The 16,692-nt window shown below is 40.2% G+C and overlaps 1 protein-coding gene across 1 annotated transcript; it reads left to right on the forward strand.

Moving 5' to 3' along the window:
* The first annotated feature begins 3,653 nt into the window (after nt 1-3,653).
* Nucleotides 3,654-5,593, forward strand: si:dkey-148a17.5 (uncharacterized protein LOC100535037 homolog). The gene has a single exon (XM_051655394.1). It carries the CDS (start codon nt 3,742-3,744, stop codon nt 4,600-4,602), a length of 861 nt encoding a protein of 286 aa, XP_051511354.1. The 5' UTR covers nt 3,654-3,741; the 3' UTR covers nt 4,603-5,593.
* The last annotated feature ends 11,099 nt before the right edge of the window (nt 5,594-16,692 follow it).

The raw sequence follows: 16,692 nt of genomic DNA on the forward strand, positions 1-16,692 counted from the left end.
TATCATTATGATTTAAAAAGGAGCCAAAAACTATATGATAATAAATGGCTTCATATGATCACTATCCTTAAATAAAAGATGCATGATCAGTCATATTTTCAAAATCAATGCCAAAATTTCACAATTTCTGCCAGGGTATGCAAACTTTTGAGCACAACTGTACATACTATATATGTATAGCCAGAACATATTGACCACCTGCCTAATATGCTGTTGGTCTTCTGCATGCCACCAAAACAGCGCCATCCCGCTGAGACATTGACTCTACAAGATCCTGAAGGTATCCTGTGGTAACTGGCACCAAAACATTAGCAGCAGATCCTTCAAGTTCTGTAAGTTGCGAGGTGGAGCCAACGTGGATCGGACTTGTTGATCTAGCACATCTGGGGAATTTGGAGGCCAAAGCAACACCTTGAACTCTTCATCATGTTCCTCAAACCATTCCCAAACAATGTGTGCAGTGTGGCAGCGTGCATTATCCTGCTGAAAGAGTTTATTGCTATCAGGTAATACCATTGCCATGAAGGGGTGTACCTGGTCTGCAACGATGTTTAGGTAGGTGGCATTTGTCAAATTGAAGTCCACACAGTGGCGATTACTCAGGGTCAGCAAAGTCTTCCCTGCTGGAGTAACATGCCTAATAAATGCATGTATTTTCAGCTGCTTTCCACTCTTAATTCATCTATAAACGAATAGCAAAAAACAAAAAGTTTATCCAGTCAGAATTTATTCCTCGATGCTTACAAGCAAAGTGTGACAACTGTTTCACGAATCGCATGCCCGAAGCCATGCTCCTTAGCCGAAGCAGCACGTGAGTCTGGCCTTCAGAATTTCCGCAGAATCCCTCAACACTGCAGTGAATAGGCATCTAAAGTCAGACTGTCAGATTCATCAGCCAATCAGATTTATTTATTTGTTCTTGGTGGGTGTGGTCTTTAGGATATTTTCCAGTCCAGGCAAGTACGTAATTTGAAAGCGAAGAGCGCGAGACCTTGCTGACGAGTCGGCGGCCATCACCATTGAGAAAGAGATCCTTATGGATTTAGAAAACTGAGATGTTCTGAATGATCATGCGATTGATTAATTAAACATGAAAGGTGGGCTGATTTTCACTTCAAGCAAATTGGTAAATGCTTTTTGCATTGTTATAGCAACATCAGGAGTGTAAATTTGGCTGATTGAGCATTCAGCATCGGATCAAGTTTTGAAAAGTAACCGTGTACCCTGACGAAACAAAATTTATTGCACGCAACATTTAAGTCGCAAATATTAGATAGCTTTTTCTTCATATTAGACCTCCTTGGTTCTGGCTTTCGTGCGTGGACGTGTTTTTAAAATGTCAGTTATTAGCTGACTGCCACGTAATGTATACGGTGTCTTATTCATTGTGAAACTGTGTTTTCTTAATGGCATGAATCGCACTGAAGGCCTAGACTTAAAATGCACGGGACGCCACTGCGTCCACATGAATGGCCGGACCCAGGGTTTCCCAGCAGAACATTGCCCAGAGCATCACACTCCCTCCACCGGCTTGTCATCTTCCCACAGTGCATCCTGGTGCCATCACTTCCCCAGGTAAACAGCACACACGTACACGGCCGTCCATGTGATGTGAAAGAAAACAGGATTCATTGGACCAGGCAACCTTCTTCCACTGCTCCAGGGTCCAGTTCTGATGCTCGCGTGCCCATTGTAGGCACTTTGAATGGTGGACAGGGGTCATCATGGGCAATCTGACCAGTCTGCGGCTACGCAGCCCCATATGCAGCAGGGTGCGATGCACTGTGTGTTGTGACATATTCTTGCCGTAACCATCATTAATATTTTCTGTGACTTGTGCCTCAGTAGACCTTCTGTCGGTTAGGACCAGACGGGAAAGCCCTTGCGCATCGATGAGACTTGGGCACCCAATGCTCTGTCATTGGTTTGTGGTTTGTCCCTCCTCGGACCATTGTCAGTAGGTACTCACCACTGCTGACCAGGAAAACCCCACAAGCCTTGCCGTTTCAGAGAAGCCCTGACCCAGTCGTCTGGCCATTACAATTTGGCCCTTATCAAAGTCGCTCAGGTCTTTACTCCTGCCCATTTCTCCTGCATTCAACACGTTTACTACAAGAACTGATTGTTCACTTACCATCTAATCTACCCAGACCTTAACATGTGGCCTTGTTAGGAGATGATCAATGTTAATTGCTTCACCTGTGAATGGTCATAATGATTTAGCTCATCTGTGTATACTGTATGTAATCAGTGTTGGGTAAATTACTCAAAATAAGTAATCCACTACAAATTACTAATTACTTCTCTAATATGTAATCATTTTACTTTACTGTTTACTCCCTCTAAAAAGTAACCCATTGCTAATTATTTTACTTTTAAGTTACTTTCTAAATCACTTTTCCTAGAAAAGTTTTTGGTTTTCCGCTCAAATTCAAAATGTATATATTTCCTCAATTATTATCGCACACCCTTCCGCTGTCACAGAAAAGCATACATATTAATCTATATTTTAAATGTATTATACATATGACTTTACCACAAAAAAAGTAATTACTTTCATTTAAAGTCAGTGATTTTAATCTGATTACAATAACATTGAAGCAATTGAGCAATAACTATGTGCAATACACAGTTCAGTCTTTCTTATATTTATCCAACACATCCAACCTCTTCTGCCATTTCATTCATCTGAAAAAAAAAACAAACATTTGCACTGTACATAACAGATTTGTATTTACACTGTACATAACAGATTGTATTAGATTTGCACTACCCATGTGTATGTGTGTATGTATGTATGTGTGTGTCTGTACGTATGTGTATAATTATTATTATTATTATTTTTATTATCTATTTCTTGCTGCTGCTTTTGGATTGTTTTTGTATTGTTGTACACTGGAAGCTCCTGTCACCAAGACAAATTCCTTGTATGTGTAAGAATACTTGGCAATAAAGCTCATTCTGATTCTGATTCCATATAATATGTTACATTACTAAATTACTAAAAAAGTCATTATATTACAGTAACTAATTACTTTGTAATCGGATACACCCAACACTGTGTATATAATATGAATAAGCAGGCTATAGGCAGGCTATATACAATACTATGTGTGTGTATATATATATATATATATATATATATATATATATATATATATATATATATATATATATATATATAGTGTATATACATATATATGTGTGTGTATAGCCTGCTTATTCGTATTTTAAATTATTATTATTATTCATAGACCGTATTAAATAACAAAAAAAGTACTGCAACACTGTTGATCTATTGGTGCAACACAAAAATTAGAAATGAATCCAATATGGAGTTTTATAAACAATGTTTGGGAAGAGCATGTTCATTTAATCCAACCAATCACAACGCAACCTCACTGCTGCAGCAATTATTCTGGCATCCCTCCTCCACCTTCTGTCTATTTATTATTAAACTCAACTGAAGTAAAGTCTTGAGCTTGAGCCCTTCACTATGGACAGCTAGTCAAATCTGTTTACCTTTAACTCTATTCAAGGTTTATAATACATTTGAACTACTGAATCTACTACTGAATACCTATAATAGGCCTATGATTTGTTTAAGTAATTTAGAGTAACTTCCTTTTTCCTGTCATAACGAACAGTGGGCGGGCAATTTGCTTTGTAAGCTAAATTGTACGGAACTTAAAAACAGACAGTTTCAGTCAGTACTCTTTTTCATTGAAACCAGAGACGAATATGAACAACTCTCTTTATAATGGCAATGATACAGCATCGGAGGACTGGTCAACTGCAGGGAACACCATAGCCTGCGTGATCCTGAGTGTGTCATTCTTTGTGGGCACACCTGGAAACCTGCTGGTGGTGTGGACCATCTTGAAGCATGTGAAACAGCGATCACATATAGTGCTGCTCATCCTCCATCTAGCAGTCGCAGACCTTCTAGTGCTGATCACTCTGCCACTTTGGATCTACTCGCTGGCTCATTCATGGGTGTTCGGAGAGGCCACCTGCAAAATCATGACTTACATCATCAGTGCTTGTATGTACAGCAGCATCTTCCTCATCACCATCATGAGTGTGGAGCGCTTTCTGGCTGTCAGGTACCCCTTAAAGATGCTGTATTGGCAAAATAGGACATCCATGTTCAGAATACTGGTAGTGACTTGGATCCTATCATTCATTTTGGGAACTCCAGTAATCTTGACCCAGTATGTAGATGATGATGATGGTGTAAAACACTGCTTGTACCAGGAGTACAACTCTGTGCCATTTGAAGTCTTCTATTTGTGTTTGGAGACTCTGCTTGGCTTTATCATTCCCTTTGTCACACTCACAGTCTGCTACTGCCAAGTTGCATCAAGGCTTCAAAAGTTGCGTTTCAAGAGAAAGCAGAAATCCATCTTCCTGATTGGGGGAGTGGTAATGGCCTTCATTTTGTGTTGGTTACCCCACCACATCCTCAATGTCTTAGGTATAGTGCATCTTTTAGTAGGACAATCAGTTTTAAAATTGTCCAATCAGGACAATTTTACAACTTGTTGCCATGAAGATGTAATGTCAGCAAACCCTAAAATGGCTGTAATAATTACGATTTAAACAACTTTACAGCTCAAATAATACACAAGTTTTAACAGAGGAATAAATGTGGTGCTTTATAAAATTATAAGCTTCACATTTCTGTCTTTAAACCCTCCAAGAATTGCCCCTATTCACTTCCATTGTAAGTGCCTCACTGTTACCTCAATTGTTTTCTTTTTTAAATGAAAAGCACAGACGAGTCATAATTATTTATTGTGGTAATCAGTACTATCCCACAAATGCTGTCGATTGAGCTGAACTCTTACTGAATCCGGAATATTCTTTTAAACTCTTTAGAGGTTTCGATCATTTTTATGGTTTATTTTTTATGATGTTTTTTTTTTTTTAATCCAATATTTCCCCACTACAAAGATGTGATTTTTCTTAAAGTTCTATAAAAATCTAGAATATTTGTAGTGCAATGCTTAAAAATGTTACCAAAAAATGTCTGAATGTCCAATACATGACTGATTTTGTTGCCCTCCTAATACAAAGGTATGGACAAATACAAGCGCAGTCATACACTTTACTGTATCAATCTTACATATGTTAAATCCCTCCCTTATTCAGAAAAAAATGTAGGCTAATCTTGTATGGGAAATGTAAATGTTTCTTGTTCTGTGCTTTAAGAAATTGGTCAAAAATGCACATGTAGGTAATTTGACTGAGCTCAGTGAGTTGGATGTCATTTTCCAGGAAATGATCTTACTGCTGATGGTGTATTACACCATTTTTAATTGAGTCATTCCATAAAATCAATGAATTTTGTGCCCCTCATTAACTTATGTGTAAACAATGATTTTAGCAATAAATAACTAATGCCAACTTTTACAATGTGTTGTTATAGCAAAAATCATCAAAAAATCCAGTAACTTTATTTTATTTTTAAGTGTTTTTTTTTTTTTTTTTTTTCATCATCTTTCTTAATGAGGATTCAATCTGTCCTGTCCCCAGCCCTGTATTTCCAAATTCTCCTTGGGAATTAGCAGATATACACATTTTGATTGAAAAAGAGAATACATGTAAATAAAAGCTTGTATTTTATATTTATTCTCTTTCTATAGTTTTATGTTTTAGTGCATATTACATATTTTTTTTAAACTTAAAGTTGAGTCCCCAAGTTATGTGTCAACCCTGTAACCATCATAACTCCCCCTTTTTTTTTTTGTTTGTAATTTAAAAAATGTATTGATTCAAACACCACAAAGAAAAACTCAACACATATACAACGAATCAACATTTCACATTCAAACCCCACTAATATCCCTACCCATTCACCAACCCCATCCTGACCCCCAACGAACACCCCTGTGGTCCCACACACACAACCAAAAAAAAAAAAAAAAAAACAGAAAACAAAAAAGAAAATATAATAAACATACATAATTAAACTGAACTACACTCTCCACATCCCCTCCCTGAGAGTCCCCCCCCCCCAAAAAACTAAATAATTGCCCCATTTTTAAACAAATAAGTCCCAAAACCCCAGCCTTCTACTTAGCCCTTCCTCAAAGCAGCCATCCTCCCCATTTCCACACACTATTCCGAAAAAGAGGGCACTCCATCCGACTTCCATCCCCTTAAAATTATTTGCCTGCTGATCATGAGACTGGTCAGAACCCAATTTTTAATGTGATTATCCCCCAAATTTTTGACCGCCCCATCACCCAAAATACAAAGTCTGGGATAAAGTAAAATTTGAGTGCTCAAAACGTCACACATACAACTCTGAACTTTCAACCAAAATTCTTGAATCTTAGCACACCTCCAAAAAACATGGATTGTGTCACCATCTTCTGACTGGCATCACCACCAGGTTGGTGTGTCTTTAAGACCAAGCCTATATAATCTAGAGGGGGTCCAATAGATGTAATATCTTGAATAACATAAGGCGAACTACATTGTTTAGAATCCTAGCCCACACTTCCTCCTCCAATACCAAGTTTAAATCTTTCTCCCATAATCTCTTGATAGAAATTAAAGCTCCGTCCCCCAGACTCTGAATTAACAGGGAGTAATACACTGATGCCTCATGAACTTTTCCAAAAGCAGTAATCACAACTCCCAGAGTATCTGCCGCTTTAGGGGGGTGTGAGTTACTCCCAAAAATATTACAGAGCAGCTGGTGCAGCTGTAAATACTTATAGAAATGAGATCTGGGAATCTCAAAGTGTTGAACCAAATTTTCAAAGGATCTCAACACTCCACTCTCATATAGGTCACCGAGTGTAGTAAACCCCTCACAATCCACTCTGACCAGCAGAAAGGGGACCTTTCAATACATAATTTGGGGTTCAGCCATATGCTTGAGGAAACATTTAAATAAATGTCCGAATTAAATACTCTGGACACTTTTGTCCATACCGAGTACAAATGCGAGATAACGGGGTGTAACTTAACTTCTCCGGTTAGTTTGATAGAAAGGATTTGCAATGGCGAAATAGGGGTAAGAACTTCCTGTTCAATACAAAACCAGGGAGGGGCTCTCTCAGGTGGAAGCGGCCAATAAGCCAAATGTCTGAGACCAAATGCATAATAATAAAACAAAATCTTGGGTAGGCCTAGCCCACCTTTGTCAATTGGACTATATAACTTATTAAAATGTAATCTGGGATGTTTACCATTCCAAATGAAGGACTTCTCTATACTATCAAATTGCTTGAAATAAGAGAGGGGGACATCTACAGGGAGACATTGTAACAAGTAGTTAAATTTTGGAATACAATTCATTTGGAATACAATTCATACAAGGAACTGTATGGGATTATAAGCAAGCAGGAAACCGCGGACCCTGAGGCCGTGTTCATTGTGACCAGGGACTTTAATAAAGCCAGTTTCAAATCAGTCACGCCAAAATACCACCAGCACATTAATTTCAACACACGAGGGGACCGGGTTTTGGACCATTGCTACTCTCCCTTCCGGGATGGCTACAAATCCCTCCCCCGCCCACCATTTGGCAAATCGGACCACTCTTCCATTCTGCTTCTGTCCGCTTATAGGCAGAAACTGAAACAGGAAGCACCCACCCTCAGAATGATCCAGTGCTGGTCGGACCAATCAGAATCTACGCTACAAGACTGTTTTGATCACACGGACTGAGAGATGTTCCAGTCCGCCTCTGATGACGACATCGAGCTTTACGCTGATAGCGTAATGTGTTTCATCAGAAAGTGCGTAGAGGACGTTGTTCCAACCAGAACAACACGGATCTATCCGAACCAGAAGCCATGGATAAATAGCGATGTTCGCGCGGCACTTATTGTGCGGACCTCCGCTTTTAATTCCGGGAACGCGGAGGAGCATAAACAAGCCAGTTATGCCCTCCGAAAAACTATCAGAACAGCAAAACACCAGAACAGGAACAAGATTGAAGGACAGTTTAACACCACCAACTCTAGAAGCATGTGAAAGGGAATTAACATCATCACGGACTTTAAAGGGAATAAAAACTCCGCCATGAACACCGCTGCCTCTCTCCCGGATTAACTAAATACTTTTTATGCTCGTTTTGAGGGAAATAACACCGCCCTCGTGGAGAGAGCACTCGCGGCCGAAGCTACAGAGGTTAGTTCACTCTCTGTCTCTGTAGCGGATGTAACCGGGTGAATATCCGCAAAGCCACGGGCCCAGACGGCATTCCGGGCCGCGTCATCGGAGCGTGCGCGAACCAGCTGGCTGGTGTTTTTATGGACATTTTCAACCTTTCCCTCTCTTTGTCTGTAGTCCCCACATGCTTTAAAACATCCACCATTGTGCCTGTTCCAAAGCAATCACAAATCACTTGCTTAAATGACTGGTGTCCTGTTGCTCTGACCCCCATCATCAGCAAATGCTTTGAGAGACTAATCAAAGATTACATCTGCTCTGTGCTGCCTCTCTCTCTAGACCCATTGCAGTTTGCTTACCACAACAACAACAACCGCTCCACTGATGATGCCATTGCATCTACAATACACACTGCTCTCTCCCACCTGGACAAAAAGAACACTTATGTGAGAATGTTGTTTGTAGACTACAGCTCAGCATTCAACACCATAGTGCCCTCCAAGCTAGATGAGAAACTCCGGGCTCTGGGCTTAAACAGCTCGCTGTGCAGCTGGATCCTGGACTTCCTGTCAAGCAGACGCCAGGTGCTTAGAATAGGCAGCAACATCTCCTCTGTGTTCTCAGCCCACTCTTGTTTTCCTTGTACACACATGACTGTGTGACAACACATACAGTGCATCCGGAAAGTATTCACAGCGCTTCACTTTTTCCACATTTTGTTATGTCACAGCCTTATTCCAAAATAGATTAAATTCATTATTTTCCTCAAAATTCTACAAACAATACCCCATAATGACAACGTGAAAGAAGTTTGTTTGAAATCTTTGCAAATTTATTAAAAACGAAAAAAAATCACATGTACATAAGTATTCACAGCCTTTGCGCAATACTTTGTTGAAGCACCTTTGGCACCAATTACAGCCTCAAGTCTTTTTGAGTATGATGCTACAAGCTTGGCACACCTATTTTTGGGCAGTTTCTCCCATTCATCTTTGCAGGACCTCTCAAGCTCCATCAGGTTGGATGGGGAGCATCGGTTCACAGCCATTTTCAGATCTCTCCAGAGATGTTCAATCGGGTTCAAGTCTGGGCTCTGGCTGGGCCACTCAAGGACATTCACAGAGTTGTCCCGGAGCCACTCCTTTGTTATCTTGGCTGTGTGCTTAGGGTCGTTGTCCTGTTGGAAGATGAACCTTCACCCCAGTCTGAGGTCCAGAGTGCTCTGGAGCAGGTTTTCATCAAGGATGTCTCTGTACATTGCTGCATTCATCTTTCCCTCGATCCTGACTAGTCTCCCAGTTCCTGCTGCTGAAAAACATCCCCACAGCATGATGCTGCCACCACCATGCTTCACTGTAGGGATGGTATTGGCCAGGTGATGAGCGGTGCCTGGTTTCCTCCAGACATGACGCTTGCCATTCAGGCCAAAGAGTTCAATCTTTGTTTCTCATGGTCTGAGAGTCCTTCAGGTGCCTTTTGGCAAACTCCAGGTGGGCTGTCATGTGCCTTTTACTGAGGAGTGGCTTCCGTCTGGCCACTCTACCATACAGGCCTGATTGGTGGAGTGCTGCAGAGATGGTTGTTCTTCTGGAAGTTTCTCCTCTCTCCACAGAGAAATGTTGGAGCTCTGCCAGAGTGACCATCAGGTTCTTGGTCACCTCCCTGACTAAGGCCCTTCTCCCCCGATCGCTCAATTTGGCCAGGCGGCCAGCTCTAGGAAGAGTCCTGGTGGTTCCAAACTTCTTCCATTTATGGATGATGGAGGCCACTGTGCTCATTGGGACCTTCAATGCTGCAGACATTTTTCTGTACCCTTCCCCAGATCTGTGCCTCGATACAATCCTGTCTCTGAGGTCTACAGACAATTCCTTGGACTTCATGGCTTGGTTTGTGCTCTGACATGCACTGTAAACTATGGGACCTTATATAGACAGGTGTGTGCCTTTCCAAATCATGTCCAGTCAACTGAATTTACCACAGGTAAATCAATTTTGAGTGTCATGGCAAAGGCTGTGAATACTTATGTACATGTGATTTTTTTTCATTTTTTATTTTTAATAAATTTGCAAAGATTTCAAACAAACTTCTTTTACATTGTCATTATTGGGTATTGTTTGTAGAATTTTTAATAACAAGAATAAGAATAATTAATTTAATCCATTTTGGAATAAGGCTGTAACATAAATAAATTTGGAAAAAGTGAAGCGCTGTGAATACTTTCCAGATGCACTGTAGCTCCAATGCCATCATTAAGTTTGCTGATGACACGACGGTGGTAGGTCTGATCACTGACAATGATGAAACAGCCTACAGAGAGGAGGTGCACACTCTGACACACTGGTGTTAGGAGCACAACCTCTCCCTCAACGTCAGTAAGACAAAGGAGCTTGTGGTGGACTTCAGAAGAAAAGACAGAGAACACAGTCCCATCACCATCAATGGAGCACCAGTGGAGAGAGTCAGCAGCTTCAAGTTCCTGGGTGTCCACATCACTGAGGAACTCACATGGTCCATCCACACTGAAGTCGTTGTGAAGAAGGCTCATCAGCACCTCTTCTTCCTGAGACGGCTGAGGAAGTTTGGAATGAACCGCCACATCCTCACACGGTTCTGCACCTGCACTGACTGGCTGCATCTCCGCCTGGTACGGCAATAGCACAGCCCACAACCGCAAAGCACTGCAAAGGGTGGTGCGAACTGCCAGACACAACATCGGAGGTGAGCTTCCCTCCCTCCAGGACATATATATCAGGCAGTGTGTGAAAAAAGCTCGGAGGATCATCAGAGAATCCAGCCACCCGAGCCATGGGCTGTTCTCACTGCTACCATCAGGCAGGCGGTATCGCAGCATCAGGACCCGCACCAGCCGACTCCATGATAGCTTCTTCCCCCAAGCAATCAGACTTTTGAACTCTTGATCTCCCACGATCAAAATACATCAGCACTGCACTTTATTACTCTTACTCTTATATCTCACACCGGACTGTCATAAATTATATTATTATTATATTATATTCTCTCTTAACAACTTACTATCAACTGACAGCCTGAATGTCAATACAGTACAGTACAACCTACTGTACATTCTATATATACTATATTTACTTTTTTTATTGAATAATGTGTCAATATTGTGTATTGTATACTGTACAGTGTATGTTATTATTTGTATATTGTGTTGTGTGTAATTATGTGTATATTAGACTTTAAATTGTGTTGTGTTAATTTGATGTTATTGTAAATTGGTATATGTCTCATCACTGTCACGACTGCTATGTTGATCGGAACTGCACCCAAGAATTTCACACACCATTGCACTTGTGTATATGGCTGTGTGACAATAAAAGTGATTTGATTTGATTTTGAAAACAATCATGATTCTTCCTAATTTATCTTTAATCTGTTTGAGACATTTGAATTGTAGAGGCTTACTTATCAGTGTAATGACTCCCTTGCTCTTACTTGAGCCAGCAATAATGAAAACATGTCTACCCCATATCTTCTTGAAGAAACACTAGATCATATTTCTTAATTTAAGAAAATAAATAACCTTCCTTCTTGGGGTGCCCCAACCCATTCACATTCCACGTGGAGAGAGACGATCCACTCATATTAACATTTGACATTTTAACATATTAGAAAAAATAGATTGTGTTTCAAAAATAAAATTATAAAGACCACATTCCCTATTAGTGCAACAATCAAACCCCGAACTACTCCCTGAACCAAACAAACAGAAAAAAGAAAAACATGCGCATTAACCCCGCGCACGACAGTGCCAACTGGCACCCAACCCTCTAAACTCAAACAGTCCATGTACGCCTATGAGAGTCCCCGCGATAACTTTGCCCTCAGATTGCTCAAGTCCAGTGCTTCTGTACAAATTTTGTGAGACAGAATTTCATAACAGAAAATAATCTATAAAACAAACTCCAGCCAATAGGCAAAATAAACAAAACGTTTTTTGCATGCGCAGTGGCGGGTCATTTTGCTGATGTACAAGCCACTGTGGAGGGCGACATGTAAGACATCTCAGAGTGATATATGACAAGAAATTAGACACAAAGATGCGTGTTTGAAGAAGCATGTGTGATTATATTTTAAAGAACCAAATGCAGGTATTTCATGCGCTTGTAATTTTGCTCATCTACCCACAACTAATGATGGGTTGTTCATGAACAATTCGTTCATTTTGAACTAATCTTTTATGTGACTCAGAAGAACGGGTAGTCTCAGACAGTGAATCGTTCATTTTGTGTTGGCCGCGCATGTGCATTGCGCAACCTCCGTTCGTTTGTTATGTGAAAACCACATAGGCGCTGTACAGGTAACAGAAATGATTCGTTCACCTCTCGAGTCATCTGCTCCGAGTCGTTCGTTCTTTTGTCACATGACAGCCGTATTCACTATGCATTGCTCACACAGGAAACAGAAATTATTAGTTCACCTCTCGAGTCTTCTGGTCCGAGTGTTCGTTCTTTTGTCACATGACAGCCGTATACTATGCATTGCTCACACAGGAAACAGAAATGATTAGTTCACCTCTGGAGTCATCTGGTCCGAGTCGTTCGTTCTTTTGACACGCGACAGTCATATACGCTATGCACTCATGTGACAAAAGAAACGAACAACTCAGACAAGAAGATTCTAGAGGTGAACTAATCATTTCTGTTTCTCATAATTTGTCCTTGGCTGCATTATCAGTTTTTCCTTATTGGGACTGTAATCAAAGTTTGCATAAGTAGATGTGTTGGGGGGCATTTGGCTATTGAAAATGTAACATTTTAATTTAATTCTGCTCAAATGAACGAAATGAACGTCAACTAAATGAAGATTCGTTCATTTTACTGAACGAGACTCAAAGATTCAAGTCAGTAAAATGATCCGATCTTCCCATCAGAGTGACACATGATGTTAGACAAAAGTGTTGGATCCGCTGTTTGTTCAGAGGCGGGCGGGACACTGTCTCGTGGAACACGCGCATGTAAAGGAAAACTCCTTTTTCTCTGTTTCATTTGTCTGAAAACTGTTTGCAAGAATAATGTCGTCTATGACAATGCAGCAAATGATCTCCGATCATCTCCTGAGGTACTATGAGTTTCGCTTTATTTCCACGGAGCAGTTTGCTCTTACACATTGTGAACGCAACTCTGCAGGTTCAGTAATATACATCTTTGTATTAAAGAAACAAAGACAAAAGTGATTAAATCATAACTTAATACGACACATTGAACCTAAAATTTAGTAATATTTTCTTTTCTTTAGGCAGCATAAACTGAATTACCAAAACGCAATACAAACACATTCGATAAGAACACACATTTGGCAGCATTATTTTGGAAACATAAGGGAATTTATTAGGCTTATTTATTATAATGATCATTATAATTATCTTTACATTTATACTTGTCTTTATTTCTTAATTTGTAGGCTATTAGTAATTTTCCACCTGGTGTCATGACAAATGCTTGCCTGGTGGCAAATGGGGCCATTGGAGACGGTAAATGTTTGGATTTGGGGAGGTGGTTATATACGATTTTTTAATCACTTTGTTATTTTAATTGCTTTTTTCGTTTCGTTTAAAGTGCATTTTGAATTTAGAAATGTCTTTTGTTTAAGTTTTTCATGTTTCAATTTCATTTAAAGTTGAAAGCAAAATGAATAAAGTAAAAAACTTCACAGACCCTCAGCAGGGGTGTTGAGGATATAATCGGATATCGCGATATTTATTACGCCGAATACATATACGATTTACATATCGTCCAGCCCTATAGGGAAGTGAACTTTTTTATGAACAAATGTAAAATGAAGTAATTTCATGGAGACCCGCACAAACGTGTATACACAATTCTATATTGCAACATGTTCATTTTAATTGTTGCATATTTGTTTGTTTTTGTGTTTTTGAGTAGTCTGTGGGCATAATAGACATTTTATTTTATTGAAAACATTTTATTTATTTTTTATTGTAAATTATTAGTTTTTGCTATGGCTCTTTCAAAAAAATGCATCAATGAAAAATTAAAAAATTGTCCCCTGCACTAGCAGAACCAGCAAAAAAAAACAAACAAACAATTCCTTCCAATGTCCTGCAAAAAATACTCCACAAAACAAACTCCAGCCGCTAGGCAGAACCAGCACAAAAAGAAATATGAAAGGCGCCCAGCTTTCTCGGACGGTCAAGTGTATGTTCAGCACGCCAAGCTCACTTGGGGGCAACACGAGAAACACACCATGACTTCCTTAGTCCATTGATTTTATGAAAGACATTGCTTGTTGTGGGCATGTACTGTAAATATTTTGTGGCCATCCTTAGTATCTATTCTCAGTTTGGCCGGAAACATAAGTGCAAAAGCGATCCTCCGTCGATGCAAGAGTTTCTTGAAGGAGTGTTACTACACAAAACAAACTCAAGCCACTAGGCGGAATGAACACAAAAAGAAACAAAATGGCGCCCAGCTTCCTCAGACAGTCAAGTGTATGTTCAGTGAATCAAGCTCAATTGGGGGCCACGTGAGAAACATCAAATGGTTTACTCACCCCATTGTCTCTATGACAGACAATGCTTGCTGTGGACATGTAAATACTTCACGGCCATCCTTAGTATCTATTCTCAGTTTGGCCAAAAACATCAGTGCAAAAGCGACCTTCCACTGATGTAAGAGTTTCTTGCATTCCTTGAATCTATCACGTTTCTCTCTTGTCAATTAGCAAATTCTGGGAACAAGAAAATGTTGTGGTTCTTCCAAGAAAGCTTTCCTTTCCTCCTCACCTCGCATAACACGAGATCTTTATCAGATGATCTCAGAAATTTGGCCAGAATTGATCGGGGCCTGTCTCCCTCCGAGGATCTGCGAGCCGGGATTCTGTGAGCTCACTCGATTTCAAGCTTATGGCCTGTTATGTCAAGCAGTCTCAGGAAGAGCTCATCTAGGAATTGCACCATATCTCTGCCTTCCTCATGCTCAAGAATTCCAACAATTCAGACATTGTTTCGCCGATTAAGATTTGCCAAATCCTCCAGTTTTTTTCCCAAACGCATTCCAAGTCTGTCTTGGTCGCTAGTGGATTAGCAGCTAATTCCCTCTCTGATGACTCCAGATAATCGATCCGTTTCTCGACGTCCCTGATTTTTGTAACCAAATCCAGGGCTCCAGATTGTGACTAAAATGGTCGCAAATGCGACCAAAAATAATTGATTGCGACAATAATTTAAAGTCTAGTTGCCACTGGTTGTGTGCGTTCATATGCGGTTTTGTCAGATATCTTGTGAGTTATTGAATACATCTTTAGAGCGCCAGTGTGTCTCGCGCCACTTTTCACCCGTTCTGATTCTGACGAACTCACTGCACCGTGCCCAACAACAAACACAGTGTGAGAGAGTCGTGAACAAATGACTATTTTGAACCGGATCTTTTTCATGAATCATCCGAAAAGAATTGAGGGTTTTAACTCAGGAGCTCAGGTTAGGAGTTTGAATCAGATTCACTTTCTCAGCAAATCAGCCGTCAGTGAGCTCACAACTGGGAGTGCAGATTTCAAAATAAGAGTCCCATGTGTATTTGGGGCATCTTGATAAATAAAAGTCCTGTATTGTGTACCACTTTTTTTTCCTTCTGGTAATTATTGATTGGGATTGGAGTAGCACAATAAACTGCATCTGGGATTTCTTTCAATTTGAACTCTTGTAGTCTCTGTGTCTGGGGCCATCCAGTAACAGTAAAGAAAGACTAAGGCAATATAAAATAAAATATATATATACATACATGCATACATACACACACACACATACCGATCAGCCACAACATTAAAACCACCTGCTAATATTGTGTAGGTCCCCCACGTGCCGCCAAAACAGCACCAACCTGCATCTCAGAATAGTATTCTGAGATGATATTCTTCTCACCACAATTGTACAGAGCGGTCATCTGAGTTACCATAGACTTTGTCAGTTCAAAACAGTCTGGCCATTCTCTACTGACCTCTCTCATCAACATGGCATTTCCTTCCACTGAACTGCCGCTGGATGTTTTTTGTTTTTGGCACCATTCAGAGTAAATTCTAGAGACTGCTGTGTGTGAAAATCCCAGGAGATCAGCAGTTACAGAAATACTCAAACCAGCCCGTCTGGCACCAACAATCAATCATGTGATTATCTAATCAGCCAATCGTGTGGCAGCAGTGCATAAAATCATGCAGATACAGGTGGGGAGCTTCAGTTAATGTTCACATCAACCATCAGAATGGGGAAAATAATGTGATCGCAGATGATTGTATGTGCCAGATGGGCTGGTTTATTTCTGTAACTGTTGATCTCCTGGGATTTTCACACACAACAGTCTCTAGAGTTTATTTTATATATGGTTCGAACTGACAAATTCTACAGTAACTCAGATAACCACTCTGTACAATTGTGGTGAGAAGAATATCATCTCAGAATGCTATTCTGAGATGCGTGTTGGCGCTGTTTTGGCGGCACGAGGGGGACCTACACAATATTAGGCAGGTGGTTTTAATGTTGTGACTGATCTGTGTATATATAAAATCAAGCTTTTGACA

The sequence above is a fragment of the Myxocyprinus asiaticus genome, chromosome 2 (assembly GCF_019703515.2).
Source record: "Myxocyprinus asiaticus isolate MX2 ecotype Aquarium Trade chromosome 2, UBuf_Myxa_2, whole genome shotgun sequence".
Classification (NCBI taxonomy): domain Eukaryota; kingdom Metazoa; phylum Chordata; class Actinopteri; order Cypriniformes; family Catostomidae; genus Myxocyprinus; species Myxocyprinus asiaticus.

Bases quoted from the DNA above. Each gene is read 5' to 3' on its own strand.
- si:dkey-148a17.5 (XM_051655394.1), top strand. From the start codon at position 3,742: ATGAACAACTCTCTTTATAATGGCAATGATACAGCATCGGAGGACTGG.